The following is a 20,176-nucleotide window of genomic DNA, read 5'->3' on the forward strand; positions in this document are numbered from 1 at the left end:
ACTAGCAAGGAATGTTTCAGCCTCCTCTTTGTTCAAAAAGTTTAGGCAGTTCCAAATATGCAACTTTACTAGCAAAAAAATTAGGTCTTGTGGATTTACTCCCATTTTTTTTTTTTTGTTTTTTTTTTTGCGTTACGCGGACCTCCCACCGCTGCGGCCCCTCCCGCTGCGGAGCACAGGCTCCGGAAGCACAGGCTCAGCGGCCATGGCCCACGGGCCCAGCCGCTCCGCGGCATGAGGGACCCTCCCGGACCTGGGCACGAACCCGCGTCCCCTGCATCGGCAGGAGGACCCTCAGCCAGTGCGCCACCAGGGAAGCCCCCACGTATTCTTTTTTGTAACCTCTACCTGAGGCAGAGTGGGTTAGTACATGCAGCTAAGAAAAAGTTCTAATTTTGCTGACTCTGCTGATAAAACACTTGACCATTCTAGTCCTCATTTTGTCTGATGGTAAATACTCCCTAACCTAAAACACAGTTTTTGTTCCTTATTTGAGGATGTTGAGGGACAGAAAATATTTACCTATGTGTACCCATTCTTATAGCCTTAAATATGCAGATCACTACAGTTTTTAAATTCAGATGTATGGGGCAAGATAACAACTACAGAACCAATAAACAATATTGGAGCTGGAAAGATATGTAAAGATTATCTAATTCTAACCCCTGTTTTAAAAATGACAAGGCTGAGGTCTAGAGGGTTATTTGTCACATAGTTAGATGGCTATGAAACTGGAACTTAGAGGTTAGGTTTTCTGATGCCTGTTAATTGAATTTTCCAATAATGGTTTTCAAGAGACTGAATTCCACCCTTACTGCCTAACAATGTGGCCTTTTTGAATCAAGTCCCCATGAACTATCATGCCTTGTCATTCACTTAATTCACTCTACTTTTGTTGCAATATAGTCTTTTTTACATTCCCCATTTCTATAGTGAATAAGCTTCCCCAGAGACAGCAGGAATTACGTAGGTTTTTGGCTCTGTGTATATGTGAGTTAATCTTAAATCAACTGAAGTTTTATTTTCCTATATGTGTAGTGCTGCCAACCTATTTTTACAACTTATATTGTGAAATAGTGTGAGAAGCCTGCCCCCAAGAATTCTTAGAGATCGGGTAAGTACATTTCTCTTGCTCTAGGTACTATTAAGTAGTGGAATTTTGTTGTCCCCAAAATGAAAGTTAGGATTGAAATTCAAGCCAGAGAACTTATATTAAGGAAGGATTCTTCAACTGGGTTCTTGTTTAACCAGAGGGAACTAATGTCATGTCTGAGCTTTCGCCATGTTGGGGGAACTTTAAAATTCTTTCATACTAGAAAAACTTTCAGTAGAATTTTAAAAGCCATAGGGAAATGTGTGGAAAAGGCACTGTTTCATAATATAGTATGTTGTAGCTTATTGATATTTGGGTAGGGGATAATTAAGATTTACCTTATTCTTAAGTGAACTTTTGATTGTTGCCCTTGCCTGTTTCACATAAATTACCACCAAAAAGGCAAATATTTTATGGGAAAGCTTACAGAAAACTTTTTTAAAAACCCTTTGAAAATAAGCGGATCGTTGAAAATGCTGAAAGTAATTGTAGCATTTTAATTTTTTTGGCTTGAGAGGGGAAGTTCAAATGATGGGAATTACACTGCTCTTTTGGTTAACTGTTAGGACAATTTCGCTAAACTCTTTAAGTTTGTGCTTACATATGGGACATGTTTGTATCTTAAAAGTAGCAAATAGTACCTAAGTGAACCCAATCTGTATAGGGAGATAAATTTTATTCTCAAGCACCTCTCATATTCATCCAAGCTGCTAGAGGCCAAAACAGAAGGTATTAGCAGCTTTCCAGAAATAGGAGTGTCAGGTTTTTTGGTTCATTGTTTTCCTTGTTTATGTTCTCATAGAAATTAATTGGATGATCAGATTACATTCTGTCTAAAAGGGATGATGTTGAATGGAACATGGGAAGAAGTAAACATAGTTTGAGGACAAATTGGAGACTTGAGTCAAAGTGTGTAATTATGTAGGAAATCGACACCAGGAGGTCAGTAAGATAATGGAATCCCAGGATTTGAGGGCAGCCTGTTGGAAAGTTTTTCCAAGGTCTCTTTGGGGGCCATGGGGTATTGGAGAGGGCCAGCTGTGCCACTGAGGGTTATTTTTGAGTTAGGGTGCTGCTGCTTTTAAGTATGACTAATAGTGATTCTGGATCATGGTTTTGCATTAGAATCCCCCTAGTGAGCTTTTAAAAAATAGCAGTGCCTGGGCCCTATCCCCAGAAATGTATTTTCAGAGCAATATTGAATTGAGAATCAGCTCTCTGAGGCATTCTCACAACTCTTAAGAGTTAAGCACGTTATGGTGAAGATTAAATGAGAATATATGTTCTAGCTACCGCATACTGAACTCTTTAAATTTATTTAATTTTAAATAAAACTTATTTTCAGCGTGAAGTAAGGGCTCTGCCATAGGATGCTGAGGCTTCAACTGAATAGCATAATCCCTACCAATTGGCCTGCATTTTCTATTCATTTTAAAAACTGAATACAATCTTCGTCTCATGAGGTTTTTTTTTAACTTTTTGGTTGGTTGGTTTTTTTTTTTTTTTTTGGCCACTCTGCACCGCATGTGGGATCTTAGTTCCCTGACCAAGGAGCAAACCCATCCCCTTGCATTAGAAGTGCAGAGTCTTAACCACTGGACCACCAGGGAAGTCCCTCATTAGGTTTTTATTAATTAATTAATTAAATTTATTTTTGGCTGCGTTGGGTCTTCGTTGCGGCACGTGGGCTTTCTCTAGTTGCGGCGAGCGGGGGCTACTCTTCGTGGCGGTGTGCGGGCTTATTGCGGCGGCTTCTTGTTGTGGGGCACAGGCTCTAGGCGCATGGGCTTCCATAGTTGTAGCGCGCGGGCTTCAGTAGTTGTGGCTTGCAGGCTCTAGAGTGCAGGCTCAGTAGTTGTGGCGCACGGGCTTAGTTGCTCCGTGGCATGTGGGATCTTCCTGGACCAGGGCTTGAACCCATGTCCCCTGCATTGGCAGGTGGATTCTTAACCACTGAGGGAAGTCCCTAGGTTTTTAAATAAATGCTTAATACTAAATTGTGCTCTAACGAATCTTTTTAAGGAAAAACAGAAAGGAAAGGTCTTTTTTCCTTTTTAAGGAAAAACAATCCTCAGGATTTTAATGATTCTCCAATACTTTAAGAAGCAAAGGACCCATCCACAAGATGCTTCAACATTTTGATTATCTAGGTGATGATTTGAGGGTTAGTCCTGGATGTAGTAAGAAATATATGTGTTTTATAATGAGACTTTGGTGTGTGTAGTGGTTAACTAATGAAAAGAGTGCCTCACAGTGGAACATAATTAGAACAGAGTGTATAAACAGGTTAAGAATTTAATCTGTTATTTGGAATGTGGAGTGTTATCTCCCTGTAAGCAGTGACATGTGACTATGTATGAGATCATTTTAGGATTTCCTACACCCTTAGGGCCTTTGTGAAACAGGTTAAAGTCCAAGAATTTTCATGTAATATTTGTTTTCTTTGCACTTGATACTATAAGGCGGATTATGTGGCTAATTTTGCAACAAGTTACAGAATTTGGAATACCAAGAATTTTCCCATTCTTTTCTGGGCATACCCGTTTAAGTTATTTGATGTTTGTAATTTTAAAGATCTTTTTTTTTAATTTTTTATTTATTTATTTAAGGTCTTAGTTGCAGCACACAGGATCTTCATTGCAGCATGCAGGCTCTTTTTTTTAGTTGCGGCATGCGGACTCCTTAGTTGCAGCATGCATGTGGGATCTAGTTCCCCGACCAGGGATCGAACCCTGGCCCCCTGCATTGGGAGCGCAGAGTGTTACCCACTGGACCACCAGGGAAGTCCCGATGTTTGTAATTTTAGTAACTATTTTTGCAAAAGAGGCTAAATTCATTTTAGGAGAACAGGACAGATTTGTTAGATTTTTTTTTTGGTTTTTTTTGAACTTGTTTATTAGAGAAATAGCTTGGAATTAAAGAAAGAAGACTAATTTAAATCACATAATCTCATTCAGCTCTTAGTCTGAGAGGAGGAGGAAATAATGGGGAAATATGAATCATGCTCTCCCTCTGCAGTTCAGAGTGACTAGAGGGGCTTATCAGATCTTAGTACAGTGTATGTGCCATTTTGTTTATCTTAACTTTGCATAAAGAGAAGGCAAGAATATGACAAAACCATTTTCCATATTTGAGACATCTAGGTTGGTTCATTTGATTTATTTAATGGCAGATGAGTTTTTAGAGAAAATAAACTCCTTGGGTTGTTTTTCTCTTGGTGGCATTGATCTGCCTTTTTTTTTTTTTTTTTGTGGTGAGGATGCAGCTAAGAAAAGAATGGACAGATGCATACTAAATTTGGCTCTAGGAGTGATGGATGCAGAATGTATGTGTGAGTGATGTACTTACGGGGCACCCTGCAATACTGGGGTGGAGAAGTGAAACTTGTTAGAAATACTTGTTGGGCCATTCATTAATTAAGTCATTTACCCAAGTTCAGAAGCACATGACCAGTATTTTCTTTTAATAATAAGGAATAGAAAACATTAAGCATCTATGTTAAACTGTGGTTGAACATAAGTAACTGCTATACATGTAGGTCAAAAACAGTCAAATATCTGCTATGTCATATGGGTCAACCTAATATGTGTGTATTGGATCACAGCAAAAGACACTGTTCTAAGAGGTTGGTTCAAACCTGATTGCAGACTCTAGGTAGAGTAAATTCCAATAAGGATGCCATGTAGATTGCCCATTTCCTCTGGCATTTTGGAATAAATAGGGGCAGGTTGAAATTATGGGGGACTCATGAGAATGAAGAGATGATATGATAGTGCATTTTTTTGTGTTTGGTTAAAATTTATTATCTTTAGGCACAAATAGTGAAGAACAACTAGCAGATTGTTCTGTTTTAAGTTATACATTGCATTCTTGAATAAAACTGTCCACACGCTCAGCAACAAATGTAAAAACCAACAGGATTCCTGTCTATATTAAAGCAAAAATTATTAGGGCCTTCATCATTTTCTGACATCTTTTAAATAAAGATTTTTTTGCCACCTGCTTCAGAACAATAGATTGTGTTCTAAGGAAATTCTGAGAATATTGGGTTTGCAAAAACCTATTGGGGGACTTCCCTGGTGGCGTAGTGGTTAAGAATCTGCCTGCCAATGCAGGGGACACGGGTTCGATCCCTTCCTGGTCTGGGTAGATCCCACATGCTGAGGAGCTGCTGAGCCCACACACCACAACTGCTGAAGCCCGCACACTCTAGGGCTCGTGTGCCGCAGCTACTGAGCCCTCGTGCTGCAACTACTGAAGCCTGCGCCCTTAGAGCCCATGCTCCGCAACAACAGAAGCCACTGCAATGGGAAGCCCACGCACCGCTACGAAGAGTAATCCCCACTGGCTGCAACTAGAGAAAGCCGTGCGCAGCAACGAAGACCCAACGCAGCCAAAAAAACCCCAATAAACCTATTGGACTTCTCTGGTGGTCCAGTGGTTAAGACTCTGTGCTTCCATTGCAGGGGCCACAGGTTCAATCCCTGGTTGGGGGAGTTCCCCCCACCCCACCCCCCGAAAAAAAAAACCTGTTGGGAAAGGCGATTACTACTAGGCTTTCTGAATTGAATTACAAATGGAAGAATAATACTTTGGATATAGTAGGGAGGTGGCAGTGTGGGACTAAGGGAAGTTAAAGAGCACTTAACTGCTTAAAGACAAAGTTAAGGAAGTGGAAGCAACTGCTCATTCTTTTCCTGTTAACTATATTTAAAAAGCAGGTGAAAATGGACATGCATATAGGGCAGTGGTTTTAAAATTTCACGGAACCCTGAGGTTGTGCAAAAAGAGGAGGACCGAGTGGAGAGTGGCAAAGGACAGGAGGAAGCAGAGGACCAGGATTCAGTCACAGCTGCTCTGTTAATCTATTTTATATATTTGGATTCTGCTTTATAAAAGTTTAAAAAACACCGCTGTGGACTTCCCTGGTGGTGCAGTGGTTAAGAATCTGCCTGCCAGTGCAGGGGACACGGGTTCGATCCCTGGTCTGGGAAGATCCCACATGCCGTGGAGCAACTAAGCCTGTGCACCACAACTACTGAGCCTGCATGCCACAACTGCTGAAGCCTGCGCGCCTAGAGCCCGTGCTCCACAACAAGAGAAGCCACTGCAATGAGAAGCCTGCACACTGCATCGAAGAGTAGCCCCCGCTCTCCGCAAAGCCCGTGAGCAGCAGCGAAGACCCAACACAGCCAAAAACAAACAAACAAATAAATAAATAAAACCACTGCTGTAGGTCATGAAATAGCTGTTAGACCATTCCTTGTTATGAGATTTCATCTGTCTTCTGTTTCTTTAGATTTTTAGGTTAACCTGGGAATTTGAAGCAAATTACTTATTGATACAGACCCTAGTGTGTATTTTAAAAATCATAATGATGGGCCTTCATGATTTTATAAGCAGATGTTCACATTGCCCTATCCTATTGCATCTTTTGATCCTGATCTGTGTTGATCTTTTGGGAAAAATATAATTTTATTAATATCCCATTTTCAACTTAGTTGGTCATCTGGAGCAAAGGTTATAGCAGAGCTACATATCATATCTTTTACCCCAAATCTCCATCTTGCAGCAGAAAGTGGAGTACAGTGATTTGGTCAAAACTATGAACAAGTAAATAGGAGAGCTAGTTATTCTGGAAATTTCTGGCAGTATTTACTTTAAAATACAAAGAGTGTTCCAAACAGGCCTGCCTAAGATGGCCTTAATCAGATGTCTGTTTTATATAAATTTACTGTTCTTCATAAATCAGATTAAATTAAAAAGCATTCTGGAACTGATTCCTTACCTTTGAAGCAAAGGTTCTCAGCCCAAGCTATGTGTGAGAATTGGCTGTTTAACTTATTATAGACATCCATGACTGGACCCTATATGCAGAAATTCCAATTCAGTAGATCTCTGGAGCCTTGCATTCATTTGTACTTATTAAAAGCTCATAGGTTAAAAAAAAAAACAAAAAACTCATAGATTATTCTGAAGTGCAGCCAGGTGGGGTACCTCTAATAGAAAGCTTTCATTTAAAGAGTAAAACATTCTTGCAATTATCTCGTTCCCAAGCTAGCAGAATAGGTGCTGTTAACCCCATTTTACAGATGAAGAAACTGGGTTCAAGGATATAAATGACCTAGAAGTGTCTTAAATTGGGAGAGAGCAGAACCAGAACCTAGGCTTTTTGGTTTCCAGAGGAAATAAGGCAAGTCAGTACAAACTCAAAAGTTTAGGCCAAGATGGACCCTAAGAGTCAAGTCTAAACCCCTCATTTAACTTAACAAAAAGCAATTGCAGGTTGTTGCAAAAAAAAAAAAGTATGTGGCTACTTTCCAAGTAAGTCTGATAATAAAAATGTCTGTCACTTTGGTGACTTATGTCAGGACAGGTACTTTACATCCATTACATCCATCATCCAGTCCTCACAGCTCTATGGAGTCTAGATACTAGTCTATCCTTATTTTACAAATGAAACTAGTGCTCAGAAAAAGGTAGGAGTCAGGATTCAAACCTGGATTTCTCCTTTGAGACCCTGAGCTAGCAACCACCATATACCACTACCTCCTAATCATATGACTTTTCAGGAGGAGATGCATGCTCACTAGCTAGGTTGGCCTGAAGAGTCTTTTGGTTTTGTTTTAAGGTTTTGGAAATTTAAGCTCAGCCTTTAGGAAAGGGAAGATTTTAATCCAGACAAGTAGTGTGCTTCATGCTTTTGTGGTAAGCACATAAAGACATGATCCAGGCCTTCTAGAAGAGAAGAGCTTGTCTCTGGCTTTTCCTGAAAGCCCAGGAGAGTGGTTGACCAACACAAACTGCCTGGAAGGAGGAGGCCACACAAAGAGGAATGTAGTTCACTTGTTATGGAAATACTGAAAAAGAGATCTGCCTTGAGGAAACAGCATGACAGGGAAGGCCTTCCCTCTTGTTTGCCCAAGACTTTGCTATTAGGGTCTTTTAAACAGTCATTCCTGAGCCCTCCAAGTGTGTCTGCATTTGTTGCAGGGATAGATTTACCCAGACAGGTGGAAGAGTCATGACTTAATGGTTATAAACAGCTGCAGAGGCCTGGGCTACTCCCATGGTCTTAGTAGCAAGGGATGTGGCCATTCCCCGAGGCCGGGCATTAACCAGCCTTAAGAACAGGCCCTCAAATCGGAACGACTGTAATTTTGGTCTAGTGCATGCACAACACGTTACAGCTAAATTGTAACATTAAAATGTAAAGGATTTCCAGTCCTTTTAGAAGGGGTCATCTTTGTGTGCTTTCTGTTGCTGATTCATAGTGCTACAGCTTTGGGACCGTCAGGTTTCCAAATAGGATACATAGTAGATATTCAATAAACGTCAATTTGTAGCAGTAATTTTCATCCCTTGAGGAGCATGCCCTTGCTACCCTCGATGAGTAAGGCAAATAAATGAATGGTAAAGATAAACGTGCCCTCGGCTTGCGGATTCCAACTCGCCCAGAGCGAGCTTTTCCTTCTATCAAGGTAACTTTTTTAAGTGACAGCGAGCACAACTTGTACCGAGCGCGGGGCAGGTTTGTCCTTTGTCCAATCATCTCCGAGATTTGAGGGTGGGGGAGGGGAAACTTCCCTAGACCTTCCCTGACCAGGAAGAGGGTGGGTTTAGGCTGAGCAGGGGCCGCCTCAGCCCGTCGTGAAGCCGCAGGATGCTTGGCACTCCAGGAAGCCAATAGGAGTGAAGAGGCCCGTTTGAATTGGTCAATACCGCCGGGGCGGGGGCGGGGTTTGTGAGCCCTATAAAGGCTGCGGTCCGGCTGGCAAACAGCGGTGGAGGCTTTTGCAGCGGTCGCCGGTTCTGGGCTGCGGTGGTACTCTACGCTCCTCAGACCTGACCCTTTCAGCGCTCCGCTCCCGCGCCAGCCTACCTCGCTCCTCGGCGCCATGACCACCACCACCACCTTCAAGGGCGTCGACCCCAACAGCAGGAATAGCTCCCGGTGAGGCTCGGGGGCTCGGGGGCGGGAGGGCCGCTGCCCAGGGGGCCAGGCGGGTCTGGCGGCAGGTCGATGGCGGTAACGTGCCCGGGGCGCTGCTCTCGCGCTCGGCCGAGCGGTGGGGCTCTGCCACCGGCTCCGCCTTTGTGCCGCCGGCGAACCTGACGCGCCGGCCCCGCCCGATTCCTGCTCCTCTTCCATTCATTCCTTCCCCGGAGCTAGGGGCTGGGGAGGGCCGTGGCCGCTCGCGCTCGCAGCGCGGCGGGTTTTCGTTAGTCGGGACGTGCCGAGAGGGTTCGCTTTCTCCCTTTTGCGGCGTGGCTAGCTCGGCCCCAGGGCGGTGGTCTTGGGCCCCGGGTGCCCGGGCAGCCCGCGGGGCACCTTGATCCGGCCCTATTGTCCCACCCCCGCCCACGCGCTCGTGCCTCTGGCCCGGGGCAGGTGGTGGCCCCGCGCCCGGCGTGGCGGTCAGATCCTGCAGCCGCAGCGATCGGCCTGGCGGGCTCCTACCCACTCGGGTCCGCCCGTCAGGTGGCATTTGTGTTCGGGCGGGGCTGGTCGTCGCGACCCTCACCCCCGTTCAGGACCCAGCCGTCAGCCCTCCGCGAAGTGCCTCCCCTCTGCTAACAAAGGAAAGACCCCTGCTCCTTCCCCTCCCGCGCCCACCTCCGAACGGGGGGGCGGGGGAGCGAGTCGTTCCGAGTGGGTTTTCTGCGCTCAGACCTTCGGACCTCGGTGTTTGGAACCCACCTCTTTCGCTTCCCCCTTTGACGTATGCAAAATGAGTTCACCTCTGGCCGCGATTCCCCTGCCGGAGGAGGTTTCCTGTTCTTGGGCGGGGCCGGAGACATCCATTGTCTCTTCCGTACTATCTCCACCTGCGTAGCCGGGGCCTTTCTGGCCACTCATGCCACTGTATTTGGGGAAGGGGGCCCTGGGCACGGTGTTTGGACTGGGAGGGTCCCTTTTCCAAGCCCTTGCCTAACTTGGTGGAAGGGTTTGGATGCGGTGGTAGATGTCTACATTGTCTCGGCTAAGTGCATGCAGGCTGTTCTTTAAGGTGGGATACAGGCATCTCAGGAATCCTGCTCAAGGCGTGGAGGAAGCTTAGATTCCACTTTTTCTGAGCATCTCTTCTTCATTGATCATGACCTGAAGTCATGTGTGGCCAGCCTTGGGGTCCTGGGCAAGTGGCACAAAGGGAGCCATTTTGTGGGGCTAAGAAGACAGCCGTGAAATAGCAGTGTCTCACAAGGGTTGGAGTCCTTGGGGACAAAAAGCAGGCCTCAGCAGTGAGTCTTAGGAGGGAGTGTTGGAAATGACATTCCTTTTCAACTCATTCCTTTCCCTTTCAATATGTAGAAAAGAATGGGAAAGATTTAAAAAACTAAATTAGTGTGTTACTGGGAGGAAGGGGAACTTGAGTAGGATAGACCTACGAAAACACTGGTCACTCCCTCTTCTGTTGTCATCCTTCCAGTGAGATCATTTTTTTTTCAGAGGACACTGGAACAAATTGAACCTCGGTTTTTCATTTTGTGCTATGAGGCCAACTTTATGCTGGTCATACTGTAGTGATTGGAATGTGAAAATTTACACATTATATTAAAAAATCTGAGGTTTTATCCTTTGGGGTTGAGTGCAGTTTAGTGCTTCATAAAGAATTTAAGTAACCAGGTCAAATGAATCCTCACACTAGCTTTTTGATGTGTATCTTTGAAATGTGAGACATAAATGACTTTTGGGTCTGCAAAATAAATGTTTTAATTCGCCTGTTGTCATCAGTTTCCCTCCAGTATTGTAATCTCAAGACTGTAGCATTGTCCTTTTATTTACTTCCTACCTTTCCTTCTTGTAGAATCTTACCTAATTCTCTTAAACTTCTTTTCTCCAGTAACATTTTCCTGGCTCCATAAACACATTATAAATTTAGTTCGATAGGGAGGGAATGACCTGCAAAGATCATAGAGGAACTCTGGGACTTAAAGAGAGAAGAAAGAAAAAGTAATTTTTTGAAAATTGCTATCCGCAGTACATGGACACATTTTTGTTGAGCCTCGGATGTGTAATCCTGACCTAGTCGTATGCGTAGTTCAGAAAAAACAGCAGGATCTTAAAAAATAAAATTGAAATAATTTCAGTCTTATGATCCAAATCCTTTGTTTGGGGATGTATTGCTGTTACAAATGGGCTCTCCAACACTGACGTCATCGGAGTAGGTAGTACCTGCTATTGCAAGAGGAACACAGACCTTTAAAAAGTTGGTCCGGTCAGAGCTTTGACTTTCTTTTTAAGCTGGTGATTGGGTTCTAGTGTCTTTTTTTTTTTAAAGCCAAAAAAAACTTTCCTGGCCCATTAGGGTTCTGAAGATTTTCATCTTGCTGAAATAATTCATGAGAATTTAATTATGATAATAAGGAAAATCAGTCTAATCTCTAGGGAATGAAGGGGATGACAGTGAAGCAAGTTAATTTTGTTTTTTGTTTTGGGATCTTAGTTCCCCAAACTGCCTCATCCTGTGGAAGCATGGAGTCCTAACCACTGGACCACCAGGTTATTCCCTGAAGCAGGTTAATTTTGATTATAGTATTTCAGGTGTCTGTTGATTTGAGGTACAAATGATAAAAACCTAGTCACTTCCAACTTTAACATAAGAGAATGACTATTAAGAATTTATAACATACCTTTAATTATTATTTAAACAATATAATTAGCAAACCTAAAATTATCTTTATAAGAGGTATGCCTGAACACATTTATCTTAATTCATATAATGAATTTAATCTAAGTGGATATTTAATATTTGAGACTTAGAAACAGTGGGGTTTTTAATGTTTTACATGTTATAAAAGCGGGTCTTCCCTGCCCCCATGGGGAAAATAATGAAATTTTAATTTAGTATAAATTGAGTACTGAATTTTATTATGGACACAGACACGAATATTAGATTTAGGGGAGGATGCTAGAGGACGTATATAAGAAATAGCTTCAGTCTAAGGCTAGAAAACAAGAAAAGCAATCAAAGCACCAACCACATAGGTAGGTAGTTTAAAGAGAAAAATGGCATTAGAGTGGTTCCCCTATTTCAGCACTTTGAGCATGTCTTATGTGCCTGTCAGGGAGAGAGGATTTGGGATTTGGCCCCATCTCTGTTACTTAACTAATGCTGGGCAATTTATCTAGAACTTCTCAGGGCCTGACTTCGTTCTCTTAAAAAATGAGGCTATTTGCTGAACTAGATAGAGGAGGGCCAAGCCCAGCTGGCACCTGATTTTTACATTGATAAATGGTTGAAAAAGGCAAGAAGAAGAATCTTTCATGACTTGTGAAAAGGACATGAAAATCAAATTTCAGTGTCCAGAAATAAAGTTTTATTGGAACATAGCTGCACTCATTCGTTTTTCTGTTGTCTATGGCTGCCTTTGTGCTACGTGATGGAGCTAAACAGTTGCAAAAGACCAAATGAACCACAAGCCAAAAATATTTACTATTTGGCCCTTTACAGAAAGAGCTGGTGACCAGAAGGAGGGTGTCTAACATGCTTTCCTCTCCGTGTTCTACTTGTCATTCTTCAAGGTCATGGAGGGCTTCATAGACGAGGTGGAGGTTTAAGAAATGGGCTGGATTTTGAAATAGCCAAGGAAAGGGTGGAGAGTGCTCTGGGCAGGAGGAAATATGGGAGTAAATACTCCAAGGTGGAGATAAGCCAGAACAGTTCACAGAACAGTGAAGAAAGTGGCCTGACTGGGTTGGAGAAGATGGTAAGAACTAGATATGGTTGAGAGGCGAAGTTTATCTCGATTTCCTTGTGTTCTGCTTAGGTGTAACCAAGCCTACGTCTGCAAGTATTCTTGTACATATGTCTAATTATCTACTTAGGATAACTTCTGGAAGTAGAAACGCTGGTTCATATAAGATGCAAACTTAAACATTTGATACGTTTTATCAGAATGTTCTTTAGAAAGTTTGTGCAAATTTATATTCTCACACTTTAATTCATGCTGGAAATTGGCATTTTTTCATCTTTACCAGCCTAATAAGCAAAAAATATATGCTTTTGTTTTAAATTTCATTTATTTGCTTGTGAATTTGAATTTTCAATGTTTAGACGTGATCCATATTTTTTAATTGTCTGTTTACCTTTTGTCCATTTTTCTCTCGATTTTTAAAATTATTTTTAAAAGCATTTATATTACCCTTTGTCAAATGTGTATTTTTGCCAAGTTTAATCTGTCAATTTTTCATGGTTTCTGGCTTTCATCTTGTGCTTAGAAGGAAAGCCCTTTTTTTCAAGACTAGGACCATATTCGTACATGTTTTCTTCCAATATTTTTGTTTTAGGCTTTAAATTGAAATATTTGACCTAGCTGGAATTTATTTTGGTAAATGAAGTGCGTTAAGAATATATATTTTGTTTCTTTAATCAAAATGACTAGCCAGTTAACCCAACGCAGTTCTCCCTACCAAACTAAATAAAATACTGCAGTGGTGGTCTTTTTTTATTTCCCCCTGCACCGTGTGGCTTGCAGGATCTTAGTTCCCTGATCAGGGATTGAACCCATGTCCCCTGCAGTGGAAGTGCGGTTCCCCAGTGGTGGTCTTTTTGAGAGAGAACTCTGTCTTGACAGAGTCCTGAGGAGAAACTGACAAAACCCCCATTGTAGTAGAAGTTGACAACAGAAATCTCAGTAATTGATAAACCACATTTAATCATCAGTAGATGTGAACAACTCAGTTAACAGGCTTTATCTGGTAAACACAAAGAATATTGGCAGATACACATTCTTTTCAAGCACATATAGAAGATTTACAAAATTGACCACATATCAAGCCATAAAGCACATCTTATCAAATTTCAGAGGAACATGTCACACAGACTTTGTTATCTGTGTTGTAATGAAAAGCTGGAAATCAGTGAACTAGAAAGACCTTATGTTTGAAAACTTGCAGAGCTGAGTTTACAAATGACAATCGTATTTATTTGGAAACTTGAATGAAATGGACACCTTCCTAGAAAAATGTTTCTTACTCAAAATGATTTAATAGAAAAACAGACCACTCTGCTCACCAATAAAGGAAGTGAATCTGTAGTTAGAAAATCTTTCCATGAAACCATCTCCATTTTCTATGTTTCGAGTGGTGACAGCACAAATTCAATTGAGTTTTTCCACAGAGGGGACACTGGTCAACCTGTGTCAAGAAGATTTGGAAATGTGAATGTGCTGTATTTCCTTGTCAAACAAAAAAGCTGTAGATGGTATCTAAAGGTGCATGGATCTACAGCATGCCATGGAGTCCTAAATTTCTCATTGACTTTCTCCTTGTGGCTGATCACTCATGATGATTAGGGAGAATAGTGAGGTACAAGTGTGTAAACAGGGCTTGTGAGTCATGCTAAGATGGGAGAGACTATTACCAGCTTTCCTTGGGCTTCTAAATTGGTCAACTTTTATATGTATATTCTTCCATTTTAAAATTTTCATTGAAAATGAAAATGGAACCCTTTTTTTTTTTTTTTTTTTTTTTTTTTTGGCTATGCTGTGGGGCATATGGGATCTTAGTTCCCTGACCAGGGATTGAACCTGAGTCCCCTGCATTGGAAGGTGGGTTCTTTACCACTGGACCACCGGGGAAGTCCCCCGAACAGTTTTTCTTAAAATAAATAATAAGATGTGCTTCTAAATTTCTTTGCACATGTGTCCAGCTGAGCCCAATAGACAACATCCATTAGGTTTCTGCCTTTTCTGAAAATGGGATGCCGACCAGCCTGCCGTGGGTGCTTTCAGGCTGTGTCAGCTGCCTTGTGTGTGATGCACAAGCTCGCCACAGATACTACAGAGTGGGATTTCATACCTTAACATCCAGCACTGAATTTATACCACGATGAAATCAATTCCTAATTTTCCCATTAGCAGCTCTCTTTTGTGTGTGTGTGGTGGGGGGAGTAGGTGGAATGAGTGGTTGAGAGAAATGAAAGGTGTTTGAAAAGAAGTGTGCCAAGAAATGTTTGATCTGATCTGAAATCATTGTTTTGCCATCATTCCTAGGGTTTTGCGGCCTCCAGGTGGTGGATCCAATTTTTCATTAGGTTTTGATGAACCAACAGAACAACCTGTGAGGCGGAACAAAATGGCCTCTAGCATCTTTGGGACACCTGAGGAAAATCCCCCTTCCTGGGCCAAGTCGGCAGGTACTGCTAGTACCCGTGATCCCTGGTCAAAGGGACGGACCCAGCAGAACCACCACAGCTGGTTTTGTGCTGATGAGTAAAATCTAGCTTAATCATGAGAGACAACAATTAAAGCTTGTCATGGGAGGAGAGACGGGGACTAAGAAATGGGAAATGCTGGGAGTCTGTGTAACGGATCAGAATAAGGACAACCGTCAGGCTGGGTTATTTAGCCCCTCTGTAGCATTGTTAAGCTGTCACCCCCTAACGCTGTTAGCTCGTGTTGTAGTATGAGACTAACTAATTAAATAGTGTTTTGCTTTAGGTCTTTCCATTGTATTCCTTAAGAAAGTATATTTTGATTCAGGTGCCAAGTCTTGCGGTGACCGGGAAGATTCTGAGTCATCTGGACCCCAGAGAAGTAACTCTTCTGAAGCAAGCCCTGGAGACTTCTTAGATCTGAAGGTCAGTGTGACAATATGGGGGGAAAGACAGGCTTTGAGGTTTATACAGTTTAGAAGTTAATTCCACCCGCCCTGCATCACCCCCCATTGTACTGAGACCTGCCACTGGAGTTTTACATAGAGGTAGTTAGGAAAGGGACTAACCATACTGGTGATGGAAGATTGACAGTCAGTCAGAAAGGTGAGTTAATGGGAATCTTGGTCTGTTTGTATGTCTCTGCTACCATTAGGATTAGTCTCTGTCCTTCAGTATTGATTTTTGAAACTGGATCACTCGTACTCCCTGTGTATCTCACACATAGTAGCATATCTGAGCTCAAGGACTGTTTTAGTTGTTGGCAAATGTTGCCCAGTTGTTTTGAGCTGAACTCCAGGAGGCTGTATACCATGGTGTTACCATTCTTTGTCTGTAGGTGATCACGGCCTGTGAGCCCCAGGTGTGTGTTTGGAAAGCCTGATAGGATGTCCCCCTGAGTAGGGACCTCAGAGCACATGGAGGCATCAGCCATCTGGGTGTGGGGAGACCTGTAGAAAGGCTTTGGAATTGATGGAGGCCCTTCAACAGCTAGATTAGGAGAAAGGAGGAGGGGGGGAGTGGAAGGACAGGTTTACCAATTTCCTGTTCTGATAAAAGATCCTCTGAAATGCTAATTGATATTAGGTCATCAGCGTAAATGTTAAGGTTTTTTGGTGTTTTGGGCATGTTACTGGCACTGGGACAATTTGTCCAGCAGCATTTCTGTGTAGCATTGTCCCAGGTTGAATAAAGGTTGTGTATTGTAATGGCAGTGTGACCCTGAACTTGACTACATCAAAACAAAACTTCACATTTGGCTTCAAATAGACAGTAGCTTCTCTGAACTCTGTTTTCTTTGTGTGTGGCAAAATTAAAATCTGAAGTAAATTGTTAATTTTTTTCTTTTCCAGGTCCAGGGAGAAGGTGATGTTCATGGTGAGTACTTCTGACAAAGTATCACAATTTCTGGTTCTGTAAATGTTAGAATAGACTGGAATTTGTATTCAAGTCATGTCTTGGGGAAAGAGACTGGGGAGTGAACCTGGCTTTACCCCGGAGAGGAAAGCAAAATGAAACTGGAAAGCTAGCAAGCGTGGCCACATTTGGTATCGGCCAGCAGTGAGAGCAATGCTAGAAACTTACTAGAAAGGAAAACCACTGGAGAATCCTTTAAGAACAGACGGGCATTAATCAGGTTGGTATTTGTTACACTCAATGAGAGCCTTTTAGTAAAAGTTTCTAGCATTTCAAGTCAGCCCTCAGCATTCAATTTAAAAAATTTGATTTTATACTGAGGTGCTATAACCCTGTGATCTCGTGAATAATGACTTAGCGGGCCGGTGAAGTTTTCATTTAGCACCCATATCACCAATTACATGTGGAAATGAGCTGTAATCATTTAATTATTTAAAACCTTTGAAGTACTTATTGGCACTTCTTCAACAAGTGCCAGAGAACTGCCGGTGCGTGTGATGAGAGGTTTACGCATGTCGGCCAGTAGCGGTCAGGTTAAAGTTGACTCAGTGACACGCAGCCGTCACAGGGCGCCTCTGATCTAGGAGGATGAAGCCGCTTCCTCAAGGCCTTTTTCTGCCATTACGTTTTGCGAGTCAATCTTCCAGGGAAACAGAAATGTTTAACAAGAATCACATTCCCCTTCTGTCCTCTCATTGTTTCTTGTTGGGCATGACGGGAGGAGAATCTTCTGAACCATTGTGAGCATTACCTGGGTTTTCCCTCCACGGACAGATTAGGTTCTCACTGGACTGAACGTGTATTAGTTATTGTTCCTGTCCAACTTGTTCCATTTAAAAAGATTGTTCTAGAGGTAAAGAAAATCTAGGCTTTTTGATTCTGCTGCTTTTCATATTCTGAAGTACTTCCAATGTCAGACCTTCTTTAGCAGGAATCAGCTAATCTTTCCATAATTTTGGCCAATGGATATAACTAGAAATTTGGGGAGCCCAGAGAAGTGAGAGCCCTGAAGTTAGGAAAAGATAAGTCATTTGCTAATAATTCTCTCCCTCACCCCCAGCTCAGTGTTATAGATCCTTGAGGTGAATAGCACATGCAGTTGTATAGTGTAAGTCCTTCCTTTTTTTTTTCAAATGATCATCAATTTTGCCACCTGATTATTCTGTGTTCCTGACTGCTTCTACTTTCAGTTCATTTGTCATAAAATGACAAGGGCATAATCATTCAGTACAGGTCTGGTGAGTAAAGGTCGACCCCAGTTCTGTTGGCAATTTCACTGCAAAGCCAAGCTGTTCTGCTCAGTTGAAATAAAACATATTTTGTTTGGATACATTGCCATCATCTTTTGGGTAATTAAATACAGGAATGGCTACAGGGAGGACTTTGGAAATCTTGAAGAAAGAGGGAAAAGGTCCAGGAAGTTTATTTATTTATTTTTAAAAGTTTATTCATTTATTTATTTTTGACTGTGTTGGGTCTTCGTTGCTGCGCGTGGGCTTTCTCTAGTTGCGGTGCGCGGGCTTCTCATTGCAGTAGCTTCTCTTGTTGCAGAGCACAGGCTCTAGGTGCGCAGGCTTCAGTAGTTGTGGCACACGGGCTTAGTTGCTCCATAGCATGTGGGATCTTCCTGGACCAGGGTTCAAACCTGTGTCCCCTGCATTAGGCAGATGGATTCTTAACCACTGCGCCACTGGGGAAGTCCGTAGCGTTTTTTCTTTTGCAGTCACTCTTGACTTTGAATCAATGGAATCTACCTGTTTAAGGATATATGCTTGTTGGGAATTTCACAAATCAGTCAGGGAATCAATCAAGCAATATCTAGGATATTGGATCATAATACACTAATTCTTAAGACTTTGATGTGGAAAGTGCTGGGTTAACATGATGGGAGTGACTGGGTTAATATATTACAAATCAGTAGCGGGGAGGTAGATTCTTTAATAAATGTCTGTACAACTGGATATTGTATGGTTTAAAAGAAAAATCAACCTCACCCATTAATCATGAAAATGTAACATATAACAGGAATTTTAAAATATTTTTCACCCATCAGTTCGGCAAATATTAAGGTGAGATGGTCATCAAGTGGTGGAAATGGAAAGATGTGGGGAGAGCATACTCTGACACGGGCAGTGGGGTAGAATTTCTACAGCCACTGGGGAAGGTGGTGTGTAATCTGTTCAAATTGAAGATGACAGCTCGTGTCCCCATGGGCACACGTTCCAGAGTGTGCACATTACAGTTTTGGAATGGTTGGATTAGTTTCAATTTTTTGCTATTGGTAGAGGCTTAATCATATATATACTCTGTACATAATATAAAGCAATTAATTAAGCAAGGGGAATCATGACCATGTGTGTAAGTGGGGGTAAATATCCAAAAGTTAAAAAAAAAAAGAAATTGATATTATTTATGTTAAATACAACAAAAACACTAGTCTATGTAATTTGCTGGAAATAAAATACACAAAATATACATAAACAAATGGACTAGAGGAATGCGCACAACTAGTAGTAGGGCCTCTGTGTATAGGGAGAGGAGACCCACATAGAGGTGGAGCGGTGGTCAGGGACCTAGAGGTTTTAGCTGCGGCACGTGTGTGGGATCTAGTTCTCTGACCAGATATTGTGACGGGCCCCCTGCACTGGGGACACGGAGTCTTAACCACTGGACCACCAGGGAAGACGGACCTAGAGCTTATCTGTAACGTTCTCATTTAAAATATTTATGTCTTCATATATTTCTGTAATTTAGAAAAGAAAGTACACAGAAAATGATCTGGGAACAAATATGGCAAAACATTAACAGTGGTTAATTCTGGATAGTGGCTGCCAGATGGTTGGTAATTAATTGTTGGTTTCTTCTTTATAGCTCTAGGTATGGTTTGAACCATCCTCAAAAAAAAAACCCCAAAAGCCAAAAAATTTAGACTCTTCATCTTCACTGGGAATAGTTATTAGCCTTAATTTCCTTCTGTTTTCCTAGAAAACGTAGACACAGACGTGCAGGCCAGCCTGGGGCAGAGCGAGGAGAAGCCTGTGCCCGCAGCCCCTGTGCCCAGCCCAGTGGCACCGGCGCCCGTGCCATCCCGGAGAAACCCCCCTGGTGGCAAGTCCAGCCTCGTCCTGGGTTAGCTCCATCTGCCCTGAACTCTGTCGTTTCGTTTCTTTGTTTTCTCCATGCTTGTGAACTGCACAACTTGAGCCTGACTGTACATGTTTTGGATTTGTTTCATTAAAAAAGAAGCACTTTATGTACTGCTGTCTTTTTTTTTTTTTTTTTTTTGGAAGAACAGGTTCTCTGTCTGTCCTGATTCCTCTGGGTCTATAGGCCTTGGCATGAGTGTTTTCTAGTAGTAGATTGGAGGGAAAGCTTTGTGACACTTAGTACCGTGTTTTTAAGAACAGATAAATTGGTTTCAAATGTGTTAGAGGATCTTTTGTACTGAGGTTTTTAAAACCCTTTTCTTGTCAGCTTTACTAGGGTTTACCAAGCCTGGATCGGACAG

The 20,176-nt window shown here is 42.3% G+C and overlaps 1 protein-coding gene across 3 annotated transcripts; it reads left to right on the top strand.

The window, feature by feature from the left end:
• The first annotated feature begins 1,011 nt into the window (after positions 1 to 1,011).
• Positions 1,012 to 19,921, top strand: JPT1 (Jupiter microtubule associated homolog 1). Of its 3 annotated transcripts, none has more exons than XM_079725432.1 (5): positions 1,012 to 1,114; positions 15,092 to 15,234; positions 15,581 to 15,678; positions 16,605 to 16,629; positions 19,654 to 19,921. In XM_079725432.1, the coding sequence occupies exons 2-5, from the start codon at positions 15,174 to 15,176 to the stop codon at positions 19,800 to 19,802; spliced, it is 333 nt and encodes a 110-aa protein (XP_079581558.1). In that variant the 5' UTR covers positions 1,012 to 1,114; positions 15,092 to 15,173; the 3' UTR covers positions 19,803 to 19,921. The 3 variants fall into 3 exon arrangements, with proteins under 3 accessions (XP_079581558.1, XP_079581557.1, XP_079581559.1); XM_079725431.1 differs by lacking the exon at positions 1,012 to 1,114 and adding an exon at positions 8,907 to 9,047; XM_079725433.1 differs by lacking the exon at positions 1,012 to 1,114 and adding an exon at positions 12,738 to 12,805.
• Positions 19,922 to 20,176: the final 255 nt, after the last annotated feature.

This window comes from Hyperoodon ampullatus (genome assembly GCF_949752795.1).
Source record: "Hyperoodon ampullatus genome assembly, chromosome: 19".
Taxonomy (NCBI): domain Eukaryota; kingdom Metazoa; phylum Chordata; class Mammalia; order Artiodactyla; family Ziphiidae; genus Hyperoodon; species Hyperoodon ampullatus.

What these genes read in the sequence shown, in the direction of transcription:
- JPT1 (XM_079725431.1), top strand. Translation starts at nt 8,992, where the DNA reads ATGACCACCACCACCACCTTCAAGGGCGTCGACCCCAACAGCAGGAAT. An exon ending in TTCCTGGGCCAAGTCGGCAG is followed by an intron (nt 15,235 to 15,580) that starts GTACTGCTAGTA and finishes ATTTTGATTCAG; the next exon opens with GTGCCAAGTCTTGCGGTGAC. An exon ending in GAGACTTCTTAGATCTGAAG is followed by an intron (nt 15,679 to 16,604) that starts GTCAGTGTGACA and finishes TTTCTTTTCCAG; the next exon opens with GTCCAGGGAGAAGGTGATGT.